Below are 20802 nucleotides of genomic sequence, written 5' to 3'. Positions count from 1 at the left end.
AGTTTATGCTGATATTTTTTTTATCTATATTTTAGCCGTCTAGTTAATACCATTGTCAATCTATATATAATGGTAAAGTTCTCTTATTAAAATTATCATATGATAATTTTAAAATAATTACCTTGTTAAATTTTTATTAGCTTTTCATTTATTTCATGCACATCTCTTAACTTTCCATATTTCTAACCTTTCAATAATTAATAAATTTTTTTTATATTTTTATATTTTTTCAAAAATAAATGGAATTAATTTTTTAATCAATTAAAATATATTAATATAAAATAAATAAAAATAAAAATATACATATAATATTTGTTAATTACTATTTGAATCTTGTTACCCAGTCCAATAAAGATATTTAGTTAAGAAATTAATCAACAAAAAGCTAAGGAATAAAAGAAAATTAAAAATACTATTAATTCATTAAGGCACTGATTAGTAAGAGTTATTAATAAATATAAAGCAGGAAAATTATTGGGAGTGCATTTAAAATTATGGGTGAAATTCAACATTATTTTTTTCAATATTTTATTTCACTTTTATGGCTTGAATTTTTAAATTATATTTATTTATAAAAACTTTGTTACGTTTTAATCTTTTGTACTTAACATTCAAATTTTCTTTGAATTTGTTCATGTTATGAAAATTTCAAAGTTGGTAAATTAAAAAAAATTAAAATTTAAAAGGCTGAAAACGCCAAAAAGAAGTTAGAAAAAAGCACATGTGAAATATATGAAATTTAATGAGAAAATTAAATGAATCAATAAATTAAAAAATTAAAAATAAATTTTTTTAAAATTTAAATTTGATACTATATAAAAAAACATATATTAATTGGTAAATATAAATAAATCAAAATTAGAAGTAGTAAGTTTAAAATTTATAATTTACGTGATACATCATGAGTATAAATATTGTTAGGATTTTGTTTCCTATGTTTCCTTTAATTCTATCTCTTTTTAACACATGTCTCTGCATATTTGATTCCTTTAATTATAGGCTTTTCTTTGGCTATATTTAATTATAGGATTTTACTTAATTAATGGGTGTCTAAGATAATAAAATTTCATATCAGTAAATTGGCAACAAATTATAAATTATACAATAAAAAAGATCTCAACTCTAAATTATTTAAAATATTTTAAATAACTAGATCACTCAAACTTAAAATCAATCACTCTCTTCACTTCTAGATTGAGTCCACATTTAAAAATCTAATATCCATAATTTAATTTTCTAATAAAATGAATCAAATAAATGTGTTCCAATAATATACCTTCAATTACACATTTTCTCTTTCTTTTCAAGTGATTATAAAGGAAATAAATAATCACAAAAGTGAGATTGAATTATGTTCTTTAAACTTAAAAAATTTTGGCTAAGAATTTCTTTTTAAAAATAGTTATAAAGTAAAAACTGGTAAAGATAAATATTTTGAATACATTTTGTTTATACATATAATCTAAGTATCATATTTTGAAAGTCTTCCAATTAAAATAAATTCATTTTAATAAAAAGATTATTACAACTCAAGCCCAAGTTAATAAGATTCACATTTTAAATTTAGGATTATGTACAATTTTAACTAGGATAAATAATTAATATTTATTTATTTATATATTAAAGAAAATATTCAAATTTATACTTAAATTTGAAATTTTATATTAAAAATTTTAAAATAACATAAACTATTAATAAATTCTTTATGACTTGTTTGACAACTGCATGAAATTTATATGCAAGAAGAGTGATGTAAAGTATTATATGATAATTTTTACTATTCACATATTTGATTATCTAGTTTGTTAAAGCTAAAAAGATGATTTAAAATTTTAGAAATATAAAGTTAATTTTACTTAATATAAGAGAAAAAATAAAAAAAAAAATTATATTTAGATTAATTAATAAAAATAAATATTTAATAAAATAAGTTATAATATAACTTAATATTTTAGAAATATAAAGTTAATTTTACTTAATATAAGAGAAAAATTTAAAAATAAAAAAAGAAAAAATTATATTTAGATTAATTAATAAAAATAAATATTTAATAAAATAAGTTATAATATAACTTAATATTTTAAAATAAACTTATTACATAAGATTTAAAGTATCATTAATATACATATATTTTAAGAACTTATAACGCATAAAAAGAAAATTACTAATGCTACAAATTATTGAATTAATATGACTTAGTTAATAAATTAATTGTTTAATAATTAAATAATGAAATATTTTATAGAATATATTTTGATTAATTATCTAATTAATTTAAAATTGAAAGTATGATTTAATTTAAGATAAACATATATTATTTATAATTGAAAAAATAAATATTTAAAATAATATATTTTGATGAATAAAGTAAGTATCTAACGAATAAAATATAGTTAATTTTTAAAAATATTTATGTATAACGTGAGAATAGATGTAATATCAATACACATAAATCTATACAACGTATAAAAGTAGAAATAATGTACATTAGTATTATGAATTGGTGCATTAATAAAATAAAATGATTTTAATTTAATAAATAAATAAATTATATTTTATAATAAAATAGAGAAATATTTAAAAGAATATATTTTAATTAATTAATAAAACAAAATTATAAAAAAAATACTTAAATTAATTAAATATCTAATTAAAAAAATTTATAGTTTAAGAGAAAAATATTTTAAAAATAAAGTTTTAATCAAATAAATAAATCAATTAAATTTAGAAATAAAATTTAATTTTAAAATACATTAATAATATATAAAACATAAAATAATATAGATATACATATGTTTTTGATAATCTACCATACGTTACAATAGAGTTGTTATATATTAGTATTATATAATATTATGATGGTAAAATAATTTTAAATTAATTTAATTAATTCAATATATTTTAACTAATTGATAAAATAATTATTTAATTAATTAAAATTAGAATATATTAAATTTATATTATATAAAATCTAAAGTAAGATGAATACCCGTATGAATAAAGTATACATTAATGCTATAAATTAAATATGAATAAAATAAAAAAATAATATTATTAAATAATAAATTATCAAAATAAATAAATAAATACAAATAATGAAATGACATAAAAATTATAGTGATAAGTTATTTTTAGTGTGATAGATAAATATTAAAAATAATATGAAAAAATTAAATATAATATAATAAAAAATAAAAATTAATATTATATTTTAATCAATTTTAACTTTCTTTTATTATTATTGTTATTTTTATTATCATTTATAAAAATTAAAATTTATAACTTAAAGAGACAATAATAATAATAATAATAATATTATTATTATTATTATTATTTATCACCTAAATGAAGTTTGAAAAAATTAAAAAAAATAGTGAAAATATCATAATAAAGTTAACTTAAGAGTGAGTTTATCATTAAGTTAATAAACTTAATTTTTTTATTTATACATCAAGAAAATTAAAAAAATTAAAATTGAACAAGATACATTGTGATAATAACAAAATAAAATATATTTAAAGAACATTTTTATATTATTATTATTTACAAACTAAAAATAAATAAGATAAATGTAGCCCATTTCTATGTATTAGTATATTTTGCACAAATTAAATTTTTTTTTTGGGCCATACGACCATTTCTTTTAGAAACATAATAAAATAACTTTAGACTCTAATAGTCTAGAGGTCATGAAATTTTTTTTGTTCTAGCCCAAATCTATTTATCTTTCTATTCTTATCTCTCTCTCACGTTAGCAATATTTTTTTTTTGTTTAAAAAAAGATAGATGATTTAACAACGATATATATATTAATATAAATTTAAAAACTCTTTAATTTAAATTTAACAGTTAGTAAAATAATAAATTATAATTTGTTAGATTTAAGTTAAATAAAAGATTCAGATCAGATGTAAGAATTTTTAGACTTATACTAATGTAAAAAAATTATGTTTCTATATATATATATATATTATAAATTTAAAAATTCTTATATTTGATTTAAATATTTTATTTAATTTATATTTAATAATCAATGAAATAATTATAATACATTAAATAAAAAATTCAGATTAAATATAAAATTTTTAAAATTACATAAATAATTACTTATTATTAATAAATATGAAAAAATAATTAAAAATAAGCAATTAATTTTTAAAATGAAAAATTTAAATAGGAATAAAATATTGAAGTTTTAAAGCTCTAACAAATGTTGAAAACAAATATGATATAAAATGCAACATTTTATCTTTATTTGTGAAGACAATATATTATACATTTTTATAATCTCAAAAAATTTATGATATTGTAAAAGGGTTATCTTGTATTTATTTTATATTATTCATTCATCTTTACTGATAAAAAAAAAAAACAAAAGAACACATTAATATTTTAACAAGTACTAGCGCAAATAATAATATTGTCTACAAAATAACAGTAACTTATTTAAATTGTATATACAAAATACAAATGAAGTAATTGAATTGAAATATAATTTAAATTTGATTAATCCAATAAAACTTATATATGCTCATCCAACAAGCAAATAACAAAGGCATAACACTTTTTCATATAACAATGGTACTAAAAAAAAATTAGAGATGTACGATACAAAATTAATTTAAATCTATCTTAAATTTAATATATAAATTAAATTATAAACAATTTTTTTTGAATTGATTTAAAATTAGTTTTAAAATTTAGATTTAATTTAAAATTAATTTTAAATTTAATATTTTATGTTAAATTAGTTTTAAATTAAATTCAAATTCAAATTTTAAGGTAAAAATTAATATTTAAGGTAATCTAATTATTTCTAATTAATAATTATTTCATTTATATTTAGTTGATGTTTAATAATAATAATTTCACCTTAAATATAAAATTTTAATATTTAAATTATAAGATTTGATCAATTAAATTTTAACTTTTATCGTCATTCTATATTATATAGAGTTAAAATAAATGTTATTTTGTAAAATTAACAATTAAACTAAAATTTATCAAATTAAAAAATATATAATAATCAATGCTTGTAATATAAAAACTTAAAACATATGTTTATTCATTTAAATATCAAGTTTTAGTTACAGTACATTTCTTAACAATGTAAAAATAAATTATTAAATTAAATTAGTTATAATAATTTAAAAAATTATTTTAAAAGTATGAATTTAAAACTTACTTAAAATAAACACAAGCTACAATGTGCTTACATAAATTAAATTAAGCAATAATATTGCTTGTAATACCATAGATAAAAGTTTATTATTATTATTATATATCTTTTGATACTAATAAAATTTAAAAATTCTTAGACTTATATAAATCTTCCATTTAATTTATAATTTATTAATTTAATTAAATAAAAAGTTTAAATCGGATATAAAAATTTTATATCAGTGTAAAAAGATATATATATGCAACAACGCATACTACAGCAGTATTTACTTACAACATTTATTTATTTATGAGATTTAGCTTGGTTGCTTCTGGATACAAAGTCATGCTCATTATTCTGTTCACCCTAAAAAAGTTAACATTATTGGAAAACATGTATAACCATCACCAAATTCTCATATTACAGGGTACTTGGAGAAGCATGAACTTCAAGTTTCCTGAGCAGAAACCACAGGCCCATGAAGTTCAACGTAAGCCACTGCTTCATTAATTGCATCCATCACTTCTCGCTTTCCACTACTCACAGCTTCATCCAATGGAGTCCTCTCATGACTGGAAAAGAAGCATGATCAAAACAGATGCATTATAAGAAACTCTGGACACATCTTAAATGAATGCTTGAGGCTCAGGTAATATAACAAACCTGTTTAAAACACTAACATTAGCTCCACCCATGATTAATTTCTTCACAACCTGGAATGTACTTACCAGTTAAGGAAAACCATGCATGATCAATCAAATAATAAGGGATATCCTTAGAAGTGCGCAGTATTTACCTCAACATGCCCATTGAGACACGCCCAATGAAGAGGTGTATTTTTATCCTCATTTTGTGAATTAAGATCCTGTCCACACAACCACAAGCTTTAAAACCTCTTATGTTTGGATGGGGATAGTGATGGAAAGTGAAATTGGAAAAGAAAAGAGGGAGATTGAGGAGGGGGTGGTGGAAATCAACAAGAATGAAATGCAAGTATTATTGAATGTCAAAAAGTAAACATATCTAGAGGCATGGCTACTACAGAAATCCCAATAGATACCGAAATTCTTCTGTGACTGCAACAACTGTGTCTTTTTTTCCTGAATGCCTCCACACACACGCCTCTCACTCTCGCCCCTTCTAACTAACTCATGCATTAAATTCCCCTTTTTACCTCTTATTCTTTTTCTCTCTCACATCCCCACACTGTGGATAAGATCCAATAACTGACCCCCTTCCCTTAGCCTATCACTTGGGCCAACAGCCCCAACAATACATCCTTATTAAAACAGCAGCCTTGTCATCAAATTTGTCTTGTACTACCCAAGCTTTCTATGATTATGTGACATATCTTTCGACAAATCAGGGACCGTTGAGACACATAATTGCTTACGTGGACGCAATCCGATTACCAATAGCAAAAGCTACTTATAGATTTGTTCTTGTGCTTTATTTCAGTCGCTTCAAAGTCTCATCTCTATCTTTAAGATCTCTACCCAGTCTCTACATTAGACACTCTACATTAGTTTCTCCATCCAAGTACCTTACTACGGCGGGAGGCTTGAGCCCGTACACCACTTCAAAAGGAGTGAATCTAGTAGATACATAAAACGTGGTATTATACCACTATTCTGCCGAAGGCAGTCACAAAGACCAATTCCAAGACTGTTCAGAAGCGAAGCAGTGTAGATAAGACTTTAAACAGCAATTAATCACTTATTTTTGGCCATCAATTAATAAGCTGTGCTCATACTGATGGTTATGATAAGATCCCGTTGACTGTTATTGCAACACTCCCTCTAACTCTAACTGTTACTGCAAATTCAGAATTCCACGGTAAACTCCATTGCATTCTTTTTAAGCCTTCTAAAGCACCAAAGAAAGAGTCTCTTAAGGTTGAGATTACCACCATAAGTGCATCTTGAACCTAGCACCACACCACTTTGCAATTCCACAATATCTTTTCCTGACCTGAAGCACATAGTCATATTCCTCCAATTCATTTCTACAGCTACCCCCAAGATCATGTCCACCCTTCCTAAGTCCATCCACAATCACATCTATATCTATGAACCGCAGGGATAGATTAGAACATTTGCCCTTAGTGTAGACCCTATGATCAATCTCCAACATCACCCCAAATCGTTTTGTAGACGAAAATTTAGTGAATATACCACAAATGCTTATGCTTGCTGAGCAGCTGGTTCCCAATTAAAAGCTTCTCCGGTTTTGCCAGCTATCCATACTCTTGGATGATCATCCAATATCCTGTCAATCCCAAAAAGCCTCTACACCCTTCTAGGTTCTGGCTAATTGAAAACACTTTGCACCTAGAGTTCTTCTAAATCTACATTTTTTCTTATTTGCAACAAACTAACTTTCTTTGAGAACCTAGAGGACAGTAGATCGGGGACCGTCATGGGTTTTAAATGTTGTCTTGGACACATTTTCCTCCCTCATCCTTATTTGATGGTACCCAAATTTTAAGGTCAACTTTGAAAAGCTAGCTCCATGTAATTCACGGATCAACTCATCAACTGGAATAAGAAATTTGTCCTGCAGCGTTGCCTTATTGCACATTCTCCATGTAGCATCTAGCATATTTGTTTTAACAAGAATTACTGGACTAGGAAAAGGGCTAGAACTATGACAATTTCAATTTCAATTTTATGCTGATGTGGATAGCGATATGGCCTGACAGTTATTGGTTAGGTGCCTTCCTTTAGATCAATGGAATGGGCTGTCTCGAGAAGGAGGTAGCCCAAACAGTTCCTTAAAAACTTTTAGGAACTCCTGCAACACTCCCTCTAACTCTTTAACTGTTATTTTCAGAATTCCACGGTAAACTCCATTGCATCGTTTTTAAGCCTTCTAAGCACCAAAGAAAGAGTCTTTAAGGTTGAGATTACCACCATAAGTGCATCTTGAACCTAGCACCACACCACCTTGCAATTCCACAATATCTTTTCCTGACCTGAAGGACATAGTCATATTCCTCCAATTCATTTCTACAGCTACCCCCCAAGATCATGTCCACCCTTCCCCAGAACACAAGCATCCACAATCACATCTATATCTCTGAACCGCAGGGATAGATTAGAACATTTGCCCTTAGTGTAGACCCTATGACCAATCTCTCACCCCAAATTGTTTTGTAGGGTTTATACGAAAATTTAGTGAATATACCTCCTTTGGTGTCACAAAGTTGTGACTCACCCCACTATCAACCAACGCCAAAATGGTACCCCTTTCAAGGGGTCATCCAATCTCATAGTTTTTTACATTGACAAATCATAACTTGTCACTCGCATGAAGCCCATGAGCTTACACTCTAACCCCTCATAACCCCTCACCTTTTGTATCTTGTTCAATCCCTATCTCCCATTATTACTAGCTTTAAAAGCTCTTTTGGAGCTTGATGCAAAGGATGAAACTTCTTCCCGAAAACACAGCCTCTTCACCTTTCGGTCCGCCGCACACCTCTAGATTTAGGTGTTTCTCTGCAGAACCACCACGGTCATTGTCCCATTTGGGCGGGAGCTAAATTCAACTTTGTTGTAGATGAGCCCTCAACATATGCTGACTGTTGGTAGGACGAATCTGATCCTGATTGGATCCAACTACTATTGGACTTAGTGGAGCCCATCAGATTTTGTTCATCTTTCTCATTCCAATTTAAGTGCAACCTGTATGCTTTTTTTGTTTGGTCCTTATAACCCGAATGAATCTGAAATGATGCAATGCCATTGCTAATTACCAAGCCGTCAACTTCCCATTCCATTTGTCGGATATGGATCTTAGTCCAGCCATGAAATATCCAAAATATTGCAGTTTCAATGTGCAAAGAACATGTGCCAAAACAGATTCAAACAATTCAATGTAATCATCCACCATACCTGGTTGATGAATCACAGATAATTCTTCAAAAGGATTAGGGAAGGATTATTGTAGATAGTTACCCAATAGCACAACAACAAAGACGTGAGAGCTTCACCTTCAATTCATCATGCATCTCGAACTAGGTTTCTGCACGTTAGATCCATCGCATGGGGTTAAGTTGATGATCATGTACTCCATCATACAATGGCTCACCAATTTGTGAATTCAGAATTTCAACCAATGATTTGCCGCCAATGACTTATCATTCCACGGGTCTCCTTCTGCTCCAATGCCGCTGTTACGCCCCTCATCTCTGAAAGGGACTGATGCACATCCAAAAATTCCATGAATGAACACTGCATCTCACATTGTGACTACTGAATCTCAAAGCTCAAAGAGAGCAGCACGACTTAAAGAGCTCTCCACCACCTCCAAACACGGTCCATCTCTCCACTCAGCTAGTTTTGGAGACATTGTGACATATTCGACAAGTTGGACTAGGAAACAAGAATGAAAATTCCAATAGATATTGAAATTCTGCTCCCTCTAACAAAATGCAACAATCAAATACTTAATCCCCTTCCCTTAGCCTGTCACTTGGCCCCAACAGCCCCACAATTTCCCCATGTTTTGGAAGAGAATGAGAGTTATTTTCCTAATATTTAATTTCCCCATCCGTATCCCCATTTTGATTCACTTTTCTTAATAAGAGCCTCTATTGGTACTCTTCTTAATTGGCCAAACCACCTTAAGCAAATTTCCATCATCTTCTTCTCAGTGGATTTTGGTCCAACCTCCTTTAGGATACATTCTAAGTACATATAAATATAACTAATTGAAGAACATAACAGTTTATCCCATCCACAGGTTGATAGGCACTAGTAAACATGAATTTTCAAGCAATGTCAACAACTTGAAAAATGCTGTAATGTAACCACATGATGTAAAGAAGTCTACACCAAGCATAATGTATTAACCATGGCTTGAGACACTAGGATTTAAGTGCGTGGGGCAGATATCGAAATTCTTATAACTCTAGTAATCTATCTATAATTATATAAACCTATCCATCCCTTGGACACATGTTGCTCAATCAAAGGTGTGTGCCCTAGTGGTAACCCTGTGCTTTTGTTATAAATCACGGTATTTGGTTTTTAAAACCATTAGGTTTTTCACCCCTGCTGTTGCCTAGTAGCTGCCTCAAGTACACGTCGATTTACAAAGGGGTAAGAGTTGGGAGAAGTCGACTGCATAATGCAAATACCTTTTTTGTTTTTAACTCAGACGATGATTAGTGCATCGTCATTAAATATAAAGTGATAGCATGGAATTAAAAGGTAAAAGGTGGTAATGGTCAATGAAACGATTTGCTATCAGACAGAATGTATTTACTTTAATTTTAGTGATCAACCAAAGGCTTATTCAGATCAGAAAGTTAGAAAATCAAACTAACAATATTTGTGAAAAGGCTACTCACCACTCCTTTACTGATTAAATACTCCACAATATCAGTATGTCCATTAGCTGCAGCTATATGAAGAGCTGGATTCATACATTAGAGGAGCAAAGTCAAGTAGATATGAAGAAGTATAATGGGTCATAGGCTCATAGCTAAACAATTTTCTTTTTCTGCCTTGATCATCAGACAAAATTATCTTCTTCAAAAACTTTTAATATACCCGGTTGGGGTTCTCAATTCCCTTCCTTCCAAATAAAAGTTAACTTATTCAATCAAAATGGTCTTATGAAATGGGCACTTTCTTTACAAGCTCCTATATTTCATGATCTCATCAATGACGAGCTTTAAAATCCAAACTTTCATCAAAATCAACCTTACAACTTATTTAATATATTAATGCAACCATTTAACATATAATTTTCTTTAGCCTATTCAATATGTATAAGCATGGAATCAAAGGTTGTGGCCCTTTGATTCACCCCAATTATAACATAAATTTCACACAATCACTGTAATACTGTTTTTATTCAGACTGAATCTAACTGGAAGTAGACACCAAACTAAATATGCACTCTAACAAACTCCACCTCACCGTAAAAAACACTACCAAACCTGTAAATTCCAGTGAGTTAACTCCACAGTTAAGAGGAGTTGTAATATATACCTGTTCTCCCCTGTTCATCCTTGGAATCCAGACAAACACCAATACCTGCTAAGCTCTTAACATCATCTAGGACACCAAATCTTGCAGACTGTCAAAACACATCAAAACATTTCAATACCAACAATAACTATCTGTCATTTAATCTAATTAATCATTAGCTAAAAATATCACATATTTGATTTTAGTTCTTCCAGTATCTAAAATGGAATAAAAAATGATAATTAGAGGAATTAAGTGATTTAATATTAACCCCGAGCAAGAGTTCGATGTCGTCCGGTGTCGTTGGGGGAGGACCTGTACGACCTGTACGTGTAGTGTTCTCCGCCGCACCCATTTGCAATTGTTACACTGGCCTCGCTGCTCAGGTTGTGTCTAGTGAGAAACACAAGACAGGTTATACTAAGCATGGCGTATTTATAAAAGCAACCCATTCTTTCAAATGGGTCCAGAGAGCACCGAAAGCATATTACCGACAGAAAAGCAAAACGCTAAGATGCGCCGCGCACTGAGAGGATGATACATGTCACACCCTGCAGTGTTTAGAAAAGTGAAAATGAGCTTAATCATAAGCATCTTGTGTACGTGTGGCTTTCCACTGGCGCCACATAGCCGGTGAGAGAGAACTGCTACAGTTTTCAGAAGGGAAAATTTACTTTAACTTTGTGATTGAAAAGCTTTGGCATCTTCTCTTATTTGTCCTCCTAATTTTGACATTTAATTTTTTGAAAGAATCATACTAATTAATCTAAAGAATATGAAATATTTCAAATTTACGCATTTAAAAGTAGAAAGAGGGAAGACGGGGAAGCCATCACCGCCGGCCACCCACGTCAGGACCAGGAACCGCCACACAGAAACCACCCCAATTGTTTTGTTCAAATTATTTAAAATTTTTGTAATTTATATTTGTTAATGATTTTTTATTTTTTAATTACTCGATCAGTATAAATGTTTTATAGATTTAATCGAATTTTTTTTAATATGATTGGGTGGGACTAATTCAGGTGTTGGAATTGGAACCCAACTGGTGAGCACCTCTACCATAAAAAATAAAAGAGAAAACAAAAACTGAATGTTTTTTCTCAAACGTTGGTTGTCATCTTAAAAAGAAAGGAATTTTAAAAAAGTTTCTTTCTATTCTTATAGTTTTACTTTTGCTGGAACGATACCCCAAATAATCACAAGATAATTATTAGTGTCTCAAGACAAAAGTAAAATAGAAAAGTTCAAATAAAAAAAAATAAATAAAGACAAAAAATTTACATAGATTCCTTTATAATAATATATATATATATATATTATTTTTTAATTTCTATATCATTTATTGATTATATTATATAATTTAATAAAGATACAATCACAATATAATTTTTAATATTATCATATAATATTAATTATATAATAAAAAATTAATAAAATTTATAACAATTACTTTAAAATTCATATTACGATTTTTTTATTCATCAACTTAAAAATTTTAAACTAAATATGATCAAAATTTAACTTATCAAACATATTATACTATCGGTCACTTTAAAATAATTGTTCACATAGTATACACTAAATAATGAAAAAGTAAGTTTTTAACAATTTTAAAATTTATAGTATTTAAAATTAATATTTCGATAAAAAAAAATAATATTTACAACAACTACTAAAGATATATTAAAAAATTTAACTACATATATATTGAGTAGGTACACCAAACTTAAGGAGTACCCAAAACTTCACATAATTATAATTATATAAAGAATGCTGCTTTGTTCTATTCTTTATTTCTTTTAAAGAAGAAGGAGAAAAAGAAAAAGGGAAAAAATGAGTTTTTTAAAAATAGAAAGAAAAAAAACGGTTAAGAAAAAGAAGAAGCGGAACTAACTAAACTACCTACCAAACGCGTCCTTTGTATTCCCCTCCACATGTTGAGGAGTCCCGTGCGGTCCACAACTCTCATACTCTCATCTCAGACCATAACTATTTATGGAGCGATTATATCAAAATAAATAATAACATTTTAAATATTTTATAAAAGTTTATTCAAAATTTATTTGAATTAGAATTATAAAATATTTTTATAATAATTGTTAATAAGTATGCCTAATATTGGTTAAGAAAGTAAAAAATAAATTTTAAACAATTCTTTTAATTAAATAAAAATGTATAGTAAAATATATTAATTATTCTTTAATAAGTATTTTTAAAATACTCACTAACCGTAATTCTTATGTGACAGTAAGTCATAACATTGGAAACAAATAAAAAAATAATTAAAAAAATTGTGTTTCGAAAAATGTTTGAAAATATAATTAAGATTTTTTTATTGAAATTATTTAATAAAGTAAAAAATTATTTAATGCTTATTTCCAAATGATAAAAAGCGTCTAGGAAATACTTTAATTACTCTTCAGTAAGTATCTTTAAGATATTCACTAGGACAAATTCTTATGTAATAATAAATCATAACATTGAAAAGCAAATTAAAAATAATAATAATAATAAATTGTGTTTGAAAATGTTTGAAAATGAAACAAAAAATTGTAATAAATGCTAAACACTAGTCTTATATTGATTTGGAAAATAAAATATGAATATTGGTTAAAAATATTTAATAAATGAAAAATAAAAATTCAATATTTATTCTAAATAATTAAAATTTTAGTAAAATATATTAATTACTCTTAATATTGATTAAATAAATGAAAATAATTTTCTAAAAAAATAATAAATAAATAATCTAATAAATATTTTAAAGAATTAAAAAACATTTAATAAAAATAAATTTTACTAATCTTTTTAATTATATTCTTAATTAATCTTTTTTTGGTATTTTCTTAATTACTCTTTAATCAGTAATTTTTAATACTCACTAATAATAATTCTCATGTAATAATAAATAAATAATAACATTGAAAAGCAAATAAAAGTCGGTGCTTTTGTTTGACCCTTTCTTGTGAGTTATAGGACTTGGAATTGGCATTTTCAAGTTTCAACCTTTTTACTGTTTTCTTCGTCCTTCGGCATCTCGGAATCATTCCTCAGCATCTCTTTCATTTTCTTTCTCTCTTTCTCTCTCTCTCTCTCTCTCTCCCCCTTTATCTCTCTTCAATTTCTTTATTCAGGTTTTGTGTTGTATGGTTTTGCATACAAACACACACCACTAGTTTCTTCTATAATCTTTATTTTGGATCTGTCACTATGACTTCCTCACTCGTGAAGAACCAAGGCGAACAGGTACTCGGCGACGATTTCCAGGACCTTTCCATCAAAGATCTGGTATTTTTTTTCTTCCTTCTAGCTAATGGGTATGCATATTTCTTTCTTCTTGATAATGGGTGTTCCTGATTTAATTTGTGTGTTTCAATTCCGGTTTGTTTGGATGTTTATGGGGTACCCAATTGGGGTTTCGTGTCAAAGATTCGAACTTTATGTTATGGGTCTGATGATTTTTTCACCAATTGTTGATTTTGTTGATGTTCTTTTATGGGGTTTGGGAATGTTGGAATTGGTGCTTCTGTTGTTGATTCCATGGTTTCTGATGTTGTTGATGTTCAGAGTGAGACAGGGAGTGAAGCTGAGATTCATGGGGTGGGATTTGGAAGCCATGGGGGAATCTGTGCTATTTGCTTGGATAAGATAGTGCTGCAGGAAACTGCTCTTGTAAAAGGTTGCGAGCATGCTTACTGGTTTGTCTAAACGACCTTTTGCTGTTCGTTTTGGAATTAAGTTTGTGGAAAATGTGCATCTTTGATTATGATATGTTCATTTTCCAATTGCTTTTGAATTGATTGGAACAATGGAATTTTCAATACTCATTGTAATCAGGGACATGGATTAGTGCCACTTTCCAAATGGTGGTGTTTTTTCTTCCTTGAAACTATATAAAACGCAAACACCATGCCTATGTTACTTTGTTATTTGTGTCCTTATCCTGATGAGTTACGAGTTACGATTGATTCATTCTATTAGAGATAGAGTATGTTTCCTTTTTATGTCTTGGAGCATAACTTATTCATGAAATTTTTTCTGTAAATGATGGACTTGAGAATCTTTAAAAGTCAAGGGAAAGCTTGCAGCTTTATTCCCTTTTTTGCAACTTGGATTGGATTTCTGAACATCAATTTATGAGTTTGTTATCAATTTGTCACGAGTGAATTGAGAAGTGTTGTATAAGTTTGGTTTCTGTGAAATTGAGCATTATGGATTCCCACAAGATCATGATTGGGAGACTTTGATGACTGATGTGATCATGCATAATCTAAGTTCAATTAGTATGTAAATTGTTGGATCTCAAACATATTCACATGTCCACCATCATGTCCACATCAGTCTTTGAGGTAACATGGTCTGTTTACCTCTCCTGAAAGCTCAAGATGCGAAATCACTTTGGGCTTGAAGCCTGGAGCATGTGAAAGTTTATTTATAACTTTGACTGAACTTAAACTTTTATTTAGAAAAATGGGGGTGAGATAGTTGAGATTCTATTATTATTTTGTCAGGACCAATCAATGTTGCTAAAAGTTTGAATTGTTACATGAAAGTGCAAGAATTGTTTTATTAAACGTTTAACAATTATGTTAGCTTTACCCCAGTATGTATCCCCGTGTTGATAAAATACTTACAAATGTCATTGTTTTTACGAGTGTCAGATGGTTTGGAACCTTAGGTAGTAAAGTTTGTTGCAGTTGCAATGGTTTGGAAATAGGAATTGGTTCTTCTTTTTCCCTTATGGGGTGGTTTAGTGCATTTTTGCTTGTTTAATCTATGATCACGGATGAGAAGAATTTTTCATAATTTACATTTGCTCATCATATCTTGTCCATCAAAGTTATCTCAACTAGTTGATCAATGATGATACATAGCATGGTTCAATTGAAACTATGATGATACATAGCATGGTTCAATTGAAACTATGGAGTTGACTGATCAGTGATGCTTTATATCATGATTAAATTGGAAGCGAAAATATGGAAGATATCAAATTCACATGGTTGAGGCATCGTTGTTTGCAACTGTTTAGCATCTTATATTTCTTTCAAATGAATAGACTAGAATTTGTCTCTGCGTCAAGTTGTTCTGGTTATATGCCAGTGGGATTGAAAAAATTAGGTCCAAAATCTGGATTGATTAGCTACTGAGATGTTGTGGACACTATTCTGTTAAGTTTTAATGCTCTTCATCTTACTTTGTGTGTGTTAAAGAAGTTTCTCACCAACTCAAGGATTTTGTCAAAAATTCTTTGATTAGACTCTTACCGATCCTATTAGATAATATAGGTATGTATTGCCTCTTCTAATGCCTCATCAAGGCATCTGATAAAATTTAAATTGGTGTTTTTCCCCTCTGAAATAAGTGATGCTCTGATTTTATTTGTTGAGTTTGCCTGAACTATAGTGTTTTCTTTCTTTCTTTTTTGATTCATTACTATTAAATTGACTGTTGGAAGTTGGAAAGAATGAGGTCTTCATAGATTTTTTGAGATGTGTGTTCTTCACTTTTTTCTGATGGTCTTACTTGATTTTTTTGTAGTGTAACATGCATCCTTCGATGGGCTACATACCGGGAGAAAGTTACCTGCCCTCAATGTAAATGTCCATTTGAGTTCCTGAATGTCCATCGCACCCTAGATGGCAGGTAATCACTGCATTTTCACTTTGGCTTATTTTTCTGATTTATTTCATGCTACGTATGTTGAAATGTGATGGAAAAAATAATGCTATTTTTATGGGAACGGATTGCAACATGAAAATTTTGTCTCTCTCTTCAATAATATTTGCTAAACAAAAATAAAACTGTATGTTTAAAACAAGAATGCTAATATCTCATAAACCAGAATATCATTGCATTTTTGGAGTCCAAACCAATTTAGTTATAACTTACATTAAATTTGATAACTATAAAGCCAAGCAGCCTCCTGACATAGTAATAAAACATCAACAACCAGATAAAATAAGACTTCCATCTTCCATATTCAGCAACCAGAAAATAATAACCCGAGTATTTCCAAAAAGAAAATCACAAATTTTTCTAATCCTTCATTTACATCCTTTCACTGTTGATTACGACAGAACATGCTAAACAAGGAGGATGCCGTTGGACACATCTGTACAACGTATTCAGCAATGTTTTTTTATGTTTCTTTTTCAGCTCCTTTGGTTATTTACCATAAAATTCTATCATTTCTAGGCAGAGTTTCACTTGAAACTAGGATGTAAAAAAATGCCAAAATAATGTAGCATCTGAAACTATTTAATATGTAGTACGTAGTAAGGCAGAAAGAATGGCATTTTATAGGTTAATAGTTGCATTGCAAATTCTTTTTGACAATAATTTCAAGGTGTGGCTGAAATCATGTTCTTACTTCTTAATCTTTTGTACTGTGGCAGCATTGAAGATTACATGTTTGAGGAAAGTGTTTGCCTACTACTTCGTGCCTCATGGTTCAAACCTTTAACGGTTGAAGAGCATGTGGATCATGAAGATGCTTATGAAGACATTGAAGATTACTACTATCAGTATGATGATGAGGATGATGATATGGATGAAGCATACTACGGGGGCTCGTCAAGTTTTCGCATTGGCAACCGTAGATGGGGAGACAATGGTTATGTCAGGGCTGGTCGTCAAGAAGCTCGACCAGTCCAGCGACCCAACTTCCAGGATTCAGGAGCAAGTTCATCCCGCGAGCCGGGGAAGAAAGAGGCTGGGAAAATTACTACAGGCAGAAGGGCGAAGAGGGCACTGAAAAGGGAAGCTGCTGATAAGGCAGCTGAAGCAAAGCATCAGCAACATTTGCTGAGGTTGGGTAGGAAGTGATTGTATTTTAAGGTCAAGCCAAGGCCTTGAATTTCCTTCCCAAAAGTTACATATTTTTCTTTTTCTTCCTTTGCATATTTTTTTCCTTGTACAGTGTTAATGTGATCTTTACTCTAAAGCATGTAATACAATATGGGGAAGGTGTCTTAGAATAATGGCTTGGTGGGTTGTTGGATTATGGAAATTCCTAACTCACTGTAGCATTGAACAATTTAGGTTTCAATTAGTTGTTACAATGCATCTCTAAATTGTACATACTTTCTATGTGATGAAATTGACGACACCTTAATGATGTTGATATGAGTTTCTTTTTTCAAAGTTAAAAGTTTCAAACACAAAATTGGTTGAAGAAAAATTCGGTTGTGTGGAGTGAGAAAGTTACCAAACTTTCAAATGTCCTGTATACTAAAGTAACTTGTTATGATATGATCAATTAAAAGAGTGTTCAATACGGCTAATTTTCAAGTTAATTTTTATTTGTGACTGTGAGTCAGTTTAGATCAACATTACAGTTAGTAATTGTAAAATATGAATTAAGAAAATAAATTGAATTAATATAATTAGTTTACGTATTTAAGTTTTCAGGTTTTTCATTTTATTTATTTATTTTTATAAGATGGGTGTAGAAGTTAATTTTAATTTGTTAGAGGAATTTGGTTCATCTTAATTTCTTGATTTTTTTTAATAAATATTACTTTGAGGGATTTATTTAAATTAATTTTATATTTAGTCCTAATTAATAGTATTCATGTGGTCAATAATTCTAGCAAGGAAGGATCTGAGACGTTAAAATGATGTTCAATACGGCAAATTATGAAGTGAATATTTATTTGGTCAATAATTAACAACTAGATTTTCAGGATTTTATAAGTTCCGTTCATACAATCTTTCTTGTTTTTGCAAATTTTTTAATATGTTTGAATATTTAATAATAAGAAAGGAAAATGAAATAAAATGAAATAAAATGAAGATAAAGTAGAATGAAATGAAATAAAAATTATCATTATGATATTTAGATATACTAACATGATAACATGTATGTGTACAAATTTATGTTGTGTAAAATTTAAAACTATGAAAAATAGTAAATAAATTTTTTATTAGAACAATATAAAAATTGAGATTTTGGATGGAATGAAATGGAACCCATTCCTTTCAATTCTAGTCTATTTCATTCCACTCTAATTTAATAAATCAAAATAATGAAATATATTAAAATTATATTTTATCCAAAGCTTTACACAAATTCAAACATATTAAATCTTGGCGCAAATGATTCTAAAAATTGATTTATACCTGAAAGCTTGTTTTGAGAGTCTTGACTCTAGGGTTCACCCATTTCACTTTCAGTTTCATTCAATGTCCACATAAAGCAGCATTATGATTCTAACTATGACAATGAGATTGATCTCATACTTATTCAACATAAGGAATTAATGAGAAAAATTAAGTTTCTTATGGAAAATAAAATTGAGAAATGAGAGTGCTTCTTTTATGATTCAATATTTAAATTTTATAAAAAAAAAATGGAGTGGAAAATTTCTGTATGAGAGAAGTTAATGATGCAGTGTATTCCCTAATAAATAAAATAGAAAGGAAAATAAAATTACAGATAAATTGTAATTTTCCACAAAAGAAAGAAAAAAGAAACGTTTGCAAAATTTGGTAGGTGCTTAAAGCTAATGGGGTATAGGTATTGATAGGTTATGGATTTTAGTAATCACTGGAATTTCTATTGAATGGTGTAGTCAACTTTCACTGAATCTATCATGCATGCCTTATCTTCCAATGCATGCCTATGGAGTTGACAATGATGTGCATCTTTTTCTCCATTTGTTCTTGTTTTTTCTTCTCTTGAAACTCGCATGTTTTTGCTCTTTATTGGATTGATGTATACATGCGATAGAGTAATTACATCACAATTAAATTTTGATGTTAACCCATTTCATGCTAAAATTCACTGTTAAAAAGGGTCTAATTTTGAATTAATTACATCATATGTACATTTTTTTATTTGAATTAAATATAAAAACGATTTTATTACACACACATATATATATATATGATAAACATAAAATCCTTTACTTGTTAATTGGAATTTTACTTTAAGTTCAGTTTAAATAAATTTATCAATAAGTAATTATAGAAAGTAAAAATTAAGTTAAAGTTTATTCCATCTAATAATATATTTACAAAAACGAAATATGGACAATTTGATAATTGTTAAAGATTAGTATATAATACTATCAACAAAAAGTTGCTTATAAAATAACTACGTTACTTAAATATGTTGATAGAGTTTTAATTTGTTGGTCTAGTCAAGCCATTGTACATAATAGACTCTTCAGATTTATCTTCAAACTAACATTGAAAATGAATGAGAATACTAAAATCATGAACAGGAAAATGGGAAGAGGGGAAATTTCACAGGTTGGTTGACAGCATGTTTAAACTTGCATTTGAACAAAGATGAATTTACGTTTATTTTAATATTATTATTATAATTTTATATTAAATTCATTTTTACAGATTTATCAAAACATTTGTAAACACACGTTGAACTTGAAGCATTATGGATCTCAAATGGATTATATCTACAATTGGTGATATATAGATTTAATTATTTAAATATGAGATTTGAAATACATATATATATATATATATATATATATATATCAAAATATGGTGTTTTAAAAAAAATTAAAAATACGAGGTTAGTGACAATTTTTTGTGTTGGCCAGATATAACAACAAAAAATTCCTAAATTTTAAAAATTATCACTAATGATTTTTTGAAAAATTATAAAAAACTAAAATTCATCATTGATGA

The 20802-nt window shown here is 28.2% G+C and overlaps 2 protein-coding genes across 2 annotated transcripts; one reads left to right on the top strand and one right to left on the bottom strand.

Annotated features, from left to right (window-relative positions):
• Window positions 1-5426: 5426 nt before the first annotated feature.
• LOC113855792 (ankyrin repeat-containing protein P16F5.05c-like) lies at window positions 5427-11528 on the bottom strand. The gene is made up of 6 exons (XM_027487427.1): window positions 11414-11528; window positions 11164-11251; window positions 10518-10582; window positions 5958-6026; window positions 5825-5874; window positions 5427-5733 (listed from the first exon to the last, which is right to left on the bottom strand). The coding sequence occupies exons 1-6, from the start codon at window positions 11495-11497 to the stop codon at window positions 5610-5612; spliced, it is 480 nt and encodes a 159-aa protein (XP_027343228.1). The 5' UTR covers window positions 11498-11528; the 3' UTR covers window positions 5427-5609.
• A 2635-nt stretch (window positions 11529-14163) lies between these two features.
• Window positions 14164-18286, top strand: LOC113855782. Its single transcript, XM_027487416.1, has 4 exons — window positions 14164-14433; window positions 14713-14843; window positions 16687-16791; window positions 17544-18286. Exons 1-4 carry the CDS (start codon window positions 14356-14358, stop codon window positions 17971-17973), a joined length of 744 nt encoding a protein of 247 aa, XP_027343217.1. The 5' UTR covers window positions 14164-14355; the 3' UTR covers window positions 17974-18286.
• Window positions 18287-20802: the final 2516 nt, after the last annotated feature.

This window comes from Abrus precatorius, unplaced genomic scaffold (genome assembly GCF_003935025.1).
Source record: "Abrus precatorius isolate BTA unplaced genomic scaffold, Abrus_2018 Scaffold1, whole genome shotgun sequence".
NCBI lineage: Eukaryota > Viridiplantae > Streptophyta > Magnoliopsida > Fabales > Fabaceae > Abrus > Abrus precatorius.
This window is presented reverse-complemented; position numbering and strand designations above follow the sequence as displayed.

Excerpts from the sequence above, each read along its gene's own strand:
- LOC113855792 (XM_027487427.1), bottom strand. The coding sequence starts at position 11,497 with ATGGGTGCGGCGGAGAACACTACACGTACAGGTCGTACAGGTCCTCCC. Across the intron at positions 11,252-11,413 it reads ACATCGAACTCTTGCTCGGG|TCTGCAAGATTTGGTGTCCT; the intron begins GTTAATATTAAA and ends GTGTTTTGACAG. Across the intron at positions 5,875-5,957 it reads GTCTCAATGGGCATGTTGAG|GTTGTGAAGAAATTAATCAT; the intron begins GTAAATACTGCG and ends AGTACATTCCAG.
- LOC113855782 (XM_027487416.1), top strand. The coding sequence starts at position 14,356 with ATGACTTCCTCACTCGTGAAGAACCAAGGCGAACAGGTACTCGGCGAC. Across the intron at positions 14,434-14,712 it reads ACCTTTCCATCAAAGATCTG|AGTGAGACAGGGAGTGAAGC; the intron begins GTATTTTTTTTC and ends GTTGATGTTCAG. Across the intron at positions 16,792-17,543 it reads CATCGCACCCTAGATGGCAG|CATTGAAGATTACATGTTTG; the intron begins GTAATCACTGCA and ends GTACTGTGGCAG.